Raw genomic sequence first — 12,078 nt, forward strand, 5'->3', positions numbered from 1 at the left:
TGAGGAGGGATCCTACACTTGAAAATAACTACTTGAGTTTTCTAATTTATATAAACAGAAATCTGGAGAACGGGCATGGGAATGGATATTAAGGGTGTGGGATAATGGTGGAAGGAACACAGAGTTGAATCAGGCTGAATTTATTGATTTGGGCCCACTAAATAGGGACTCTGCATTTAATGTTTCAGCTTGGTGAGTTAAACATGGGTCTAAAAGTTTATTTCTTGGTTAGCTAAACTATGGATTAACAGATGGCCCACTGTGAGTGAGCTGGAAATGCCTGATCTCCCTTAGTTTAATGCAGAGGAAGGGATCCAAAGGCTTAGGGAGATTGGGATGGTGGAGTGGATTAGTCAATTTAGACCTACTCATCCCAGCCGAGAGGGTCAGAAGATATCCCCTTGACCAATGCCTTGTGCAATAGATTTGTGACAGTAGGACCTGCATCTGTGAAGAGCCCTGTAATTGCCCTTCTCTGTATGTCAGATCTAACGGTGGGAACCACAGTCATTCAACTACAAAATTTAAATACAGTGGGAATAATTGGATCCCAAGGTGGCAGAGGCCAAGTGGCGGCACTCAACCATCAAAGGCAAGGTGGGCATAGCTACCATAATGGACAGAAGAGGCAAAGCAGAAATCAGAACAGACTGACTCCTGTAGGGCTCTGGCATTGGCTAATTAATTACAGTGCTCCTGGAATTGAAATTGATAGGAAGCCTACTACATTCCTACCTAATTTTTATAAGCAGAAAACTTCTAGGTTGAATGGACAAGACTAACTTGAATATAAAAACAGAGAATCATGTTTTTATCATGATTCAAGTGATAAAACATCATGGCTCACGTCTCAATCAATTTCCAGAGACGTGAGCCAGTTTACAAACCCAGAACCCCTTGAATAAAGGGGAGGCCAGGTCTTCTTGAGGAAGGACCCCACTACATTACCAACAACTTATGTAGTGAATCTTTTTTTGATAGGGAGTCTTGCTTTGCCGTCCAGGCTGGAGTGCAGTGGCACAATCTCAGCTCACTATGCAGTGAATCTTTCTCCCATCCTTCCCTAAGGAGACCTCTGGCCTTTTACCAAGGTAACTGTGTAATGGGGAAAGGTAAATGATCAGACATTTTGGGGACTACTAGACACTGGCTTTGAGCTGGGGTTGATTCCAGGGAACCCAAAACATCATTATAGTCCTCCGGTTAAAGTAGGGGCTTATGGAGGTCAGGCAATCAAGGAGTTTTAGCTCAGGTCCAACTTACAGTGGGTCCAGTGGATCCCCAGACTCATCCTGTGGTCATTTCCCCAGTGCCAGAGCACATAATTGGCATAGACAAATTTAGCAGCTGGCAGAACCCCCATATTGGCTCCCTGACTGGTAGGGTGAGGGCTATTATGGAGGGAAAGGCAAAATGGAAGCCATTAGAGCTGCCTCTACCTAGAGAAATAGTAAATCAAAAATAATATTGCATCCCTGGAGGGATTGTGGAGATTAATGCTACCATCAAGGACTCGAAAGACACAGGGGTGGTGATTCCCACCACATCCCTGTTAAACTCTCCCATTTGGCCTGTGCAGAAGACAAATGGATCTTGGAGAATGACAGTGAATTATTGTAAGCTTAACAAAGTGTTGAATCCAATTGCAGCTGCTGTACCAGATGTGGTTTCACTGCTTGAGCCAATTGAGCCAATGAACACATCTCCTGGTACCCGTATGCAGCCACTGACTTGGCGAATGCCTTTTTCTCCATTCCTGTCCATAAGGCCCACCAGAAGCAATTTACCTTCAGCTAGCAAGGCCAGCAATATACCATTACTGTCCTGCCTCAGAGTATATCAACTCTCCGACTTTGTGTCATAATCTTATTCAGAGAGACCTTGATCGCTTTTCGCTTCCGCAAGATCTCACACTGCTCCATTATACTGATGACATTATGCTGATTGGATCCAGTGAGCAAGAAGTAGCAAATACACTGGACTTATTGGTGACACATTTGCATGCCAGAGGATGGGAAATAAATACGACTAAAATTCAGAAAACTTCCACCTTAGCAGAATTTCTAGGGGTCCAGTGGTGTGGGGCCTTTCAAGATAGTCCTTCTAAAGTGAAAGATAAGTTGCTACATTTGACCCCTCCTCCAACCAAGAAAGAGGCACAATGCCTAGTGGGCCTATTTGGATTTTGGAGGTAACACATTCATTTGGGTGTGTTACTCTGGCCCATTTATTGAGTGACCTGAAAGGTGGCCAGTTTTGAGTGGGGTCCAGAACAGGAGAAGGCTCTGCAATAGGTCCAGGCTGCTGTGTAAGCTGCTCTGCCACTTGGGCCATATGACCCAGCAGATCCAATGGTGCTTGGGGTGTCAGTGGCAGACAGAGATGCTGTTTGGAGCCTTTGGCAGTCCCCCATAGGTGAATCACAGCAGAGAACTCTAGAATTTTGGTGCAAGACCCTGCTGTCTTCTGCCGATAACTACTCTCCTTTTGAGAGACACCTCTTGGCCTGTTATTGGGCTTTGGTGAAAACTGAACATTTGACTATGGGTCATCAAGTCACCATGTGACCTGAACTGCCTATCATGAACTGGGTGCTTTCTGACCCATCTAGCCATAAAGTGGGTCATGCACAGCAGCATTCCATCATCAAATAAATGGAAGTGGTATATACATGATCAGGCTCAAGCAAGTCCTGAAGGCACAGGTAAGTTACATGAGGAAGTGGCTCAAATGCCCATGGTCTCCACTCCTGTCACCCTGCCTTCTCTCCCCAAGCCAGCACTGATGGCCTCATGGGGAGTTCCCTATGACCAATTGACAGAGGAAGAGAAGACTAGGGCCTGGTTCACAGATGGTTCTGCACGATATGTGGGCACCATCCGCAAGTGCACAGCTGCAGCACTACAAGCCTTTTCTAGGACATCCCTGAAGGACAGTGGTAAAGGGAAAATCTTCCCAGTGGGTAGAACTTCAAGCAGTACACCTGGTTGCATACTTTGCATGGAAGGAGAAATGGCCATACGTGTAACTATATACTGATTAATGGGCTGTAGCCAATGGTTTGGCTGGATGGTCAGGGGTTTGGAGGAAGCATGATTGGAAAATTGGTGACAAAGAAATTTGGGGAAGAGGTATGTGGATAGACCTCTCTGAGTGGCCAAAAACTGTGAAGATATTTGTATCCCATGTGGGTGCTCACCAATGGGTGACCTCAGCAGAGGAAGATTTTAATAATCAAGTGGATAGGATGACCCATTCTGTGGCTACCACTCAGCCTCTTTCCTCAGTCACCCCTGCCATTGCCCAATGGGCCCATGAACAAAGTGGCCATGGTGGCAGGGATGGAGGTTACACATGGGCTCAGCAACGTGGACTTCCACTCACCAAGGCTGACCTGGCTATGGCCATGGCTGAGTGCCCAATTGGCCAACAGCATAGATCAACACTGAGCTCTTGATATGGCACCATTCCTTGGGGTGATCAGCCAGCTACCTGGAGGCAAGTTGATTATATTGGACTTCTTCTATCATGAAAAGGGCAGAGGTTTGTCCTCACTGGAATAGATACTTACTCCAGATATGGGTTTGCCTATCCTGCATGCAATGCTTCTGGTAAAACTACCATCTGTGGGCTCACGGAATGCCTTATCCACCATCATGGTATTCCACACGGCATTGCCTCTGACCAAGGTACTCACTTTATGGCCAAAGCAGTGCAGCAGTGGGGCTCATGTGCATGGAATTCACTGGTCTTATCATGTTCCCCATTATCCTGAAGCAGCTGGATTGACAGAATGGTGGAATGGCCTTTTGAAGTCACAATTGCAATGCCAACTAGGTGACAGTACTTTGCAGGGCTGGGGCAAAGTTCTCTGGAAGGCCATGTATGCTCTGAATCAGCATCCAATATATGGCACTGTTTCCCCCATAGCCAGGATTCACAGGTTCAGGCATCAAGGGGTGGAAGTGGAAGTGACACCACTCACCATCACCCCTAGTGATCCACTAGCCAAATTTTTGCCTCCCGTTCCTGCAACATTAGGTTCTGTTGGCCCAAGGTCTTAGTTCCAGAGGGAGCAACACTGCCACCGGGAGATACAACAATGATTCCATTAAACTGGCAGTTAAAATTGCTACCTGGACACTTTGGGCTCCTCCTACCTTTAAGTCAATTGGCTAAGAAGGGAGTTCCAGGTGCCCGCCACCACGTCCAGCTTATTTTTTAAAAAAACATATTTTCAGTAGACATGAGGTTTCACTATGTCGGCCAGGCGGATCTCAAACTCTTGACCTCAAGTGATGCACCTGCCTGGCCCTCCCTCAGTGCTGGGATTATAGGCATGAGCCATCGTGCCCAGCCTGTCCTAGCTATTGTTTTAAAATTTACCAAGACTATTTTTGTTATTTTCTCATAAAGATTCCATATGGCAATGGAAATTACCTTCACGTTATTTTTTTTTTCCCAAATGGCTTGATGCATCCCATTGATTTGCCTTTATGTCTGCTGGCTCCATCTAATAATCAGAGCTGGACCCAGACTTTACCTGCTCTAGGAAGCATTCCTTGATTTAGGACTCACAAACACACATATAGCACATCCACCCCTGATGTCTTCTCTAACCAATTATTTACTGAAAACCTCCAATTAGATGCTTCCTAGGTCCTCAAACTCCACATGTCCAAACCTGAACACAAAACCTACACTCCAACCACTCATATTTCATTTATTTACCCAAGTTTATCTAGGTCAGTGAATGGACACCTTAGTTACCCAGTTATATAAGCCAGGAAGCTTGGAGGTTATTCTTGAAGATTCCTTTCCTTCACCCTGATAGGCTACCATGCACAAAGTCTGGGGGATTATATCTCCTAAATATCTCTTGCATTGAGATACTTCTTTTTAACCCCACTGCTTCCATCATAGCCTAACTTACCAACTTCTCATACCTGAATATTTGAATTATTTGACTCAAGTCTACTTGCATCTAAATCCCAGGTATATCTGACATCCATCTGATCGTATCAATTCGTTAAACGGTTTCACACTGCTCTCAGGACAAGGAATAAAATTTATCTACATCTTATTACAATAATTCGACTCTAAACATCACTTTTTTTTTCTGACTACCCTTTTTCACTTTCTTTGACACAACTGAACTAGATCTCATCTTAGAGCTTTATTCTGTTTCACAGGTATGGAAGATTTACACTAACATCCCCACTCTTCCCTAATCCTGACATCCCTACACGTTGCCATGTAACATTTCAATTCTCTCCCACTGTTGGTAACATGTAATTCCCTGACCCTGAGTTCAACTGAGTGACTTGCTTTGGTCAATAAAATTAGATCAGATTCAGAGCGCAGGCTCCAAGAGGCCCTACCTGTTTCTACTTGTCCTCTTGAACCTCTTCCTTCACTGTATAAAGAATATGCTCTATTGATCCCATGAACCCATGGGAGCCCTTTGATCCCATGAGCAGGTTAAGGAACATTTGGAGTGGAACTGCTCAGCTAAACCCAGCCTAGAGAAACTCACCCCCAGGGAACACAGAGATTTATAAGAAACAATAACTGTCTGTTACTTTAAGTGGTTTTTTTTATCTAGTAATAGCTAACTGATACACAAACATAACAATTTGCATTTTCCTACTGCTTGGTAAGTATCTTCTACCTTTGTTGATACATTTAGGCCAAGGTGGATTAAAATCAACAAAGAACGTTTACATGGATGTTATCCTTACTGCTATGAACATTAAACTATTGCTTGAAGATTGAGGTCCAGTAATAAAACGGCAGCTATTTCTCCAAAAAAATCCTCTGTGACTTTTCAAATGAAATGAGGGCTTTCCTGCCAATCCCGCAAGTCAGGAAGATAAAATTGGGCATGGATCTTTCCCTTGCTGCTACAGAAACTCTTCATCCCTGTCAGGGATGGCAGATCCATTCCTACAACCAAGGGGCCATGCTGAAAGTTCAGAGCTGGTTTCGGAAATGACACAGACTACTTCATTCTGGATAAGGGCACAGTCTGTCATAACAGGTTATTTTAAAGGTCACCCTAGATGTAATCAAGACATCTTGTTCCTTTAATTTTTTGTCCTCTAAATTTTTCCGTGAAAAGCTGTTGAGTATCTCTGGCCTTTCTATTTTCTCTACCAGACAAAACGTATTACTAAGTGGATGTTAATTAAGCCACAGGGCCAAGACATTGACAATTCAAAATGAAAACTATGACTGCATATGGTATTGTATCCTGCCCCCAAATGCTGTGCTCTTAAAGGGAGACTCTTGAAATGAAAACTCTTACACTATAAATGTGAAGAGTGACTTGAGTGCTGTAAAACAAAGTGTATTGGTTAATATACCGTCAGCTTTGTTACGTCAGGGCAGAAATAAAAATCTAATAGTAAATAGTCAACAGATGTCATAGCACCGGAGAAAATAAATGCATACTCACCTGGATGGGTGCAATTCTTCTCCCTGAAATAAATTTTAAGAATATGTTTTAGTCTTATTCAAACCCATTCCGAACTCCAAAGCAAACATGTTGAAAGGAGAAACAATGAGCCCTCCTAGTTACAACATATTTTACATTTTGGTGGGATTGCAAATTTGAATAACTAGCTCTTTCTCCCCTTTTAAATCAGTGACACCACATTGTCTTTAAATAGTGTGCATTTGCAAGAGGGCCCCCATTGCTCTCGGGTACCTGACAGACCATCGGTAAGCCTGGCCTTGGTGCATCCTTTCTTAAAGTGCCTCCAAGGACAGAAGGAAGTGAGCGAGATCATTTTCTTTCTTCCCTAAATTGCTGCCCTCCTTTCACTTAAGAGCCAATGCTTCCTAAGAGAATGTGTCCCCTCAGTGTGACTTCCTGTGCTGTGTCCTTTTTAGGATCTACTGGCCCTTGGGGGAGCAAAGCAACTCTGAGATCTATTTTGCTTTGTGTTTCGCCAACTGAGAGGCCGGAGGCTTAGAGCTGTGTTACCTGAAGACTAGGGCGTTGTGGGGTGGGGCTGGACAGGAAGGGGCCTTCTTGCAGCAGAAGAGAGGCCTGGTGAAGGGACTCTTCACTGACAGGCTGAAGCTCAGGAGGGAGATACTTGTCAGTGGGCCGGGTTTGGGGCTCCCGTGAGTCAGCTGCATTCAGGGCCCTTTCAGGTTCAGAGGTCAATCTTGAGTGGAGTCTCAAGGGTGACAGCAAGTACGAAGAATCCTTTGGGCTTCCCGGCAGGCTCTTGGAAAGGTAAGGTGGGGAGCCCGCAGGCTGTCTCCAGCTTCCCCAGGTGGGCACCTGCAAGGCATCCTGCTGAGACAGTGAGTGCCAAGTCCCACAGCCACGGGTCCTTAATCTCCTCAAAGTGGGCGAGGTGGAGATGCGGCCTGGGGCTTGCCGGTCAAACTGGAGGAGGCTCCCCTGGTTCTCACAGTGCTGCTTTGGCAGGCTCCTCAGCGGAGGCCGAGGAGAGGCTCCGCAGTCTTGGGGTGGCACCTCTAGACAGAATGACTCTGTTTTCTCCATAAAGCTAAGAGGTTCTACCATGGGTAGAAGGTTCCAGAACACATCTGAGTTACTGTTCTCTGGATCACATGGAAGGTGCTCAATTTCTGCATCCAAGTGCCATACTTCCTCTAGTAGTTCTTTTCCTTTTCCAGAGGAGAATGTCAAGCAGGTTGCTGCATCTTTAGTGAGGAAGAGCAGACTGTGGAATCTGTAGCAATTGAGGGAGACTGCAGTGAGAAAAAAAGGTCTAAAATTTCAAAGGAAAACTTTTAATTCTTCATAGGAGATAGAGCTCAGTTCGCATCAGCATCCTTTACATTCAGAAGATAATTAATATATAAGACTCCAGCATTCTCATCTAAACAGCGTATTGAAATCTGTTTACTGTCTACTTAAAATTCCTTCTAGGTTCAAACAAAAAAGCCTTTAAAAACTCTGATCACTTAAGATACTTCCCAGAAACCACATAGCTCCTCTCCTTGTGATTATTCCAGTTTAAGGGAATCAAATATACATTAAACCCTCCTATCATCTACATTTATGTGTGCAAGTACATACTTTGGTACATTCCGAGGATGCAAGAACAAGGAAAACAAGGTTCCTTCCCTCAAGGTTTAAATTACAGAATGAGACAGGCTTTGAAGGTAACTGATGTAAAGTATCTGGCAATGTCTTTTATCTTAGATTCTATCAATCTTTACATTTTGAAAAAATGACTTGCAAGTTTGAAAAGAAAAACCCAGATGTCACCAGGTACCCTACTGTTCGTGACTGGAGGTGTTTTTTGCGATCCACGCATGCCGAATTATCTCTTCTTATGCTCAAGAAAAGCTGACCCTTCTATTTCACAACTTGATTCATGGGAGTGGCTTACTGCAGTTTCGTTATTCTGTACTTTCCCACATGAAGAAGGCATGTGTGGGAGAACATCAATCCTTACACATCCCCTATGGCATGAGAGTTGATGCTTGATGATTTACAGACCAGGCGTGGGACTGTGGGACGGGCAAGAGACCCACCTTCCCTGGCCCCAGATGGCGTGGAAGGTGGCTTCAGACTGTGTGTGGATTGTTTGTGGATGGAACATTAGTAGTTGACCGTATATTCTAAGATCATCAATAATAGTTTTAGTAAGTTTATCATTCTAAAGCAGAACTCAGCAATCTGAAACCCTTCGGCCACATTTGGATTGCCAAAATGTAAGAATGGCTAATAATTTACTTCTTATAATTTTTAATTGCAAGGACAATACTTTTTAGTAGAACTTTTCTAGAGTATATTATCTGTTTCTTTAACTTGATATAGAGAAGGCTGAAAACCAATAAACCTTTTCCTCATTACCTGGCCTCATTCTGTTGACTATCATTCCAGTACTTTGCCAAAATACAGTGATTACTACTATGTTTACTCTAGTTCTGTGGAGAATACAATAATTGTTGCAGGTTTTTACAGCCTCTGAATATTCACTCCCACACCAAATGACCCCACACTGAGGTACTCCCTAATTTTTATTCCTTACTTCTCACTATGTTTTGTGTACTTGCCAATGGCAACCACTCTCTCCTCTTTGTTTCTTTTAATCTGTGTCAGGCATAGAAGTTCAACAACCTTGTGAACAGATAATTAATAGGCTGTTAGATCTATTCCTATCAGTAGAGGAGGAGCTCAGTGTTTTAACATTGTCATAACAATGTTGTGACTTGACATTGATTTTGGGGATTTTGTGATCTCTTATTTTGCTCCCTGACTCTTATCTTGTTTAAGGTCAAATAAGTCCAGGCACAGAGGCTCATGCCTGTAATCCAAGCACTTTGGGAGGTGAAGGTGGAAGGATCACTTGACCCTAGAAGTTTAGGACCAGCCTGGGCAACATCGTGAGACCCCATCTCTATAAAAATTTTTTTAAAGGCCAAATGGAACCCACAGGTACTGGATTTTAGACTGGTGAGTTGTTTGAGGAACTACTTAGATGCAAACTAAAGTCAATTCAACTCTTATTCACAAAAGAAATCTAAACTTCTTAATGTTGGGTTTGCTTTATTTTGAGCTGAGCGCTCAAAATGCATGAGGTACCCTTTTTTGCAGAGTGGAGGAAAGAAGGCAATGCCAGTTTAGGAAACTTACGTTCAGTTAAGGTGAGATTGTATTAGTTTTGGTTTTAGATTGGTAATTCCTGGATGCTGCTCTGAAGGTTGATACTAACATTGCTGAAGAGGCATGAAATGGTCCCTCCTGACCATTGATAAAATAAGGTACATTATTGCTACATGGAGAGGCCAGTTCCTCATCAAATCTATAGGTACTTTGTTTCTTTTTTGTTTTCTTTTTAGAGATGGAGTCTGGCTGTGTCGCTCAGGCTGAGTGCAGTGGCGTGATCACAGTGCACTGTAACCTCAAACTCCTAGCCTCACAGAATCCTCACGCTGCAGTGCTCCTGAGTAGCTGGCACTATAGATGCTTACCACCATACCCAGCTAATTTCGAATCAATAGGTACTTTCACACATACATACAATCAGGGCCGTTCTATTATTTTTCTCCTTTAGAAGACTGTCCAAGTTCTAGGCAGCAACAATGTTAAAGGAATTCAGTATATTTGCATAGGCACTTGCATAATAGTTAGATCAGATTTCTTAGTCTTTGGGTTTCCCCTCTGTCCTTTTGGCCTTTTCCTCTCCTCTTTTGAGGAGTTAGGATACAGCTTTAGGTTTCCTTTGTAGTCGTTCGGACACAGGGGTGTAGCTGCTGGTAGAAAGCTATTTATGGCCAATAGGATTCACATCGGTAAGTATTATTTATTAGCCACTGTCTTAAATATTGGAACCAAGGCAATAGTAACTGCTGACGTGATGCACTGCAGAAATGCTGAAACTTTAAAAACAGCAGGGCTTTGGGAGGTGGTTTGCAGAGAGGCAGGAAGAGCTCAAGCAGCAGAGTAAATGGATCTGGTTTCTCTTCCAGTATCACTGCCAACTGGCTGTGTGACCTAGGACAAGCCACTTCTTCTCTGCCAACCTCTGTGCAGCATTTACCAAGAGGTCATCAAAGAACCTCCCTCACAGGCCTGTTGTAGAAATTAAATGAGATAATGGCCAAGGCTCCTGGGAAGCTTTCCCTCAATGACTACACCCAGTGGGTCTGGTAGAATCAAAAGTTAACAGTCCATCCATTCATGCTAACTCTTCTCCTTTATGTTTAAAAGAGGTAATTAATACATGATCATCATAAAGAAAATTCACCAGCCTTTGACCTTCCAAGCCTTGAGAATCCAGCAAACAGCCACCCACACTGTTGGGGAAGCCATCTCACTGTACTAGAAATGAAACCATTATAGGTTAATGATTCACTAATTCTAATGAGACCTGGGGAGATCAGCAAAACAAGCTAACCTGATAGCAACAGGACAAAAGGAAAGTGCAAGAGAGAAACCCAGAAAGCAGCTGAATGTTACCTTTAATACCTGTGAGACGGTCTGTCCCAACTGCACCCAGATGGGTCCTGAGGCTCCTCAGAGCCTGAAGAACCAGAGTGAGCTACCGGAGGAGGGCTCAGAGCAACCAGTTCCACACCTGTTAACAATGCGCCCTCCCGGCTAAGTGAAAGCAAGCTTGCTACCAGCTGCAACGAGGAACTGGTCTCTCCCCTCCTTAGAGACATTTCCAGTTATTTGTTTATGAAAAAGCCTAAAGGGAAGCCAGTACAGAATCTAGGGAGCCTAAGAACAAGCCAGGTAAACAATGGCTGATCAAATACAGAAATGATGCAAATGTAGCTTTTTACTTCCTCTTGGGGCGTTCAATAAATCATCACTCATAGTTTAGTGAAGCAGTTCTGGGTTTCTATTTCATTTATTTTCTCTAAGGTTGTGAGACACATTCTTTGGGACTCTACTTTCTTCATATCATCAAACATTTTGTGTTGATCTATTTTATTAATGACATGCTTTGATAAGCATTGAATAATAGAGGAAATGATTAGAGCACCAGGGAGCGAATTTGGGAACATTAGTTTTCAAATAATTAAAATGCAAATGGAAGAGCATTTATATCTACCAGTATTCTCATTAGATCAGTACCCCAAAGAATATTTGATGCCTAGATGGAGATAATGCATATGTATGCAGCATTAAACAAAAATGTCTATAGACTTTATCAAAACAAAGTCGAAGTAATTCTAATGAAGTCTAATTCACTGAAGTTTTCATTGCTTGGACTCATTACAGACACTCTCCAACCCCTGGAACTAAAATTTTTTCTTTTTCTTTTTTTGAGACAGGGTCTCACTCTGTCACTCAGGCTAGAGTGCAGTGGCACGATCTTGGCTCACTGCAACCTCCACTTCCCAGGTTCAAGCAATTCTCCCACCTCAGCTTCCTGAGTAGCTGGGATTACAGGTGCACACCACGAGGGCCCAGCTGACTTTTGCATTTTTAGTAGAGACAAAGTTTCACCATATTGGCCAGGCTGTTCAAACTCCTGACCTCACGTGATCCACCCACCTCGGCCTCCCAAAGTGCTGGGATTACAGGTGTGAACCACTGTGCCCAGCCAGAAGTCTGCATTTGACAAGACTTCC

At 43.5% G+C, this 12,078-nt stretch overlaps 1 protein-coding gene across 4 annotated transcripts in view; it reads right to left on the reverse strand.

Moving 5' to 3' along the window:
• Positions 1-11,034, reverse strand: part of LOC105483721 (pleckstrin homology and RhoGEF domain containing G7) — a 75,195-nt gene extending 64,161 nt beyond the window's left edge. For all 4 annotated transcript variants that reach the window (XM_071071316.1, XM_071071318.1, XM_071071317.1 and 1 more), the window contains exons 1-3: positions 10,955-11,034; positions 6,989-7,712; positions 6,458-6,480 (exon numbers count right to left, since the gene is read on the reverse strand). In XM_071071316.1, the coding sequence (XP_070927417.1) occupies positions 6,458-6,480; positions 6,989-7,543 (578 nt within the window). In that variant the 5' untranslated portion in view covers positions 7,544-7,712; positions 10,955-11,034. The remainder of the gene's footprint in view (positions 1-6,457; positions 6,481-6,988; positions 7,713-10,954) is intronic.
• Between the last annotated feature and the right edge of the window lie 1,044 nt (positions 11,035-12,078).

This window comes from Macaca nemestrina, chromosome 10 (genome assembly GCF_043159975.1).
Source record: "Macaca nemestrina isolate mMacNem1 chromosome 10, mMacNem.hap1, whole genome shotgun sequence".
Lineage (NCBI taxonomy): Eukaryota > Metazoa > Chordata > Mammalia > Primates > Cercopithecidae > Macaca > Macaca nemestrina.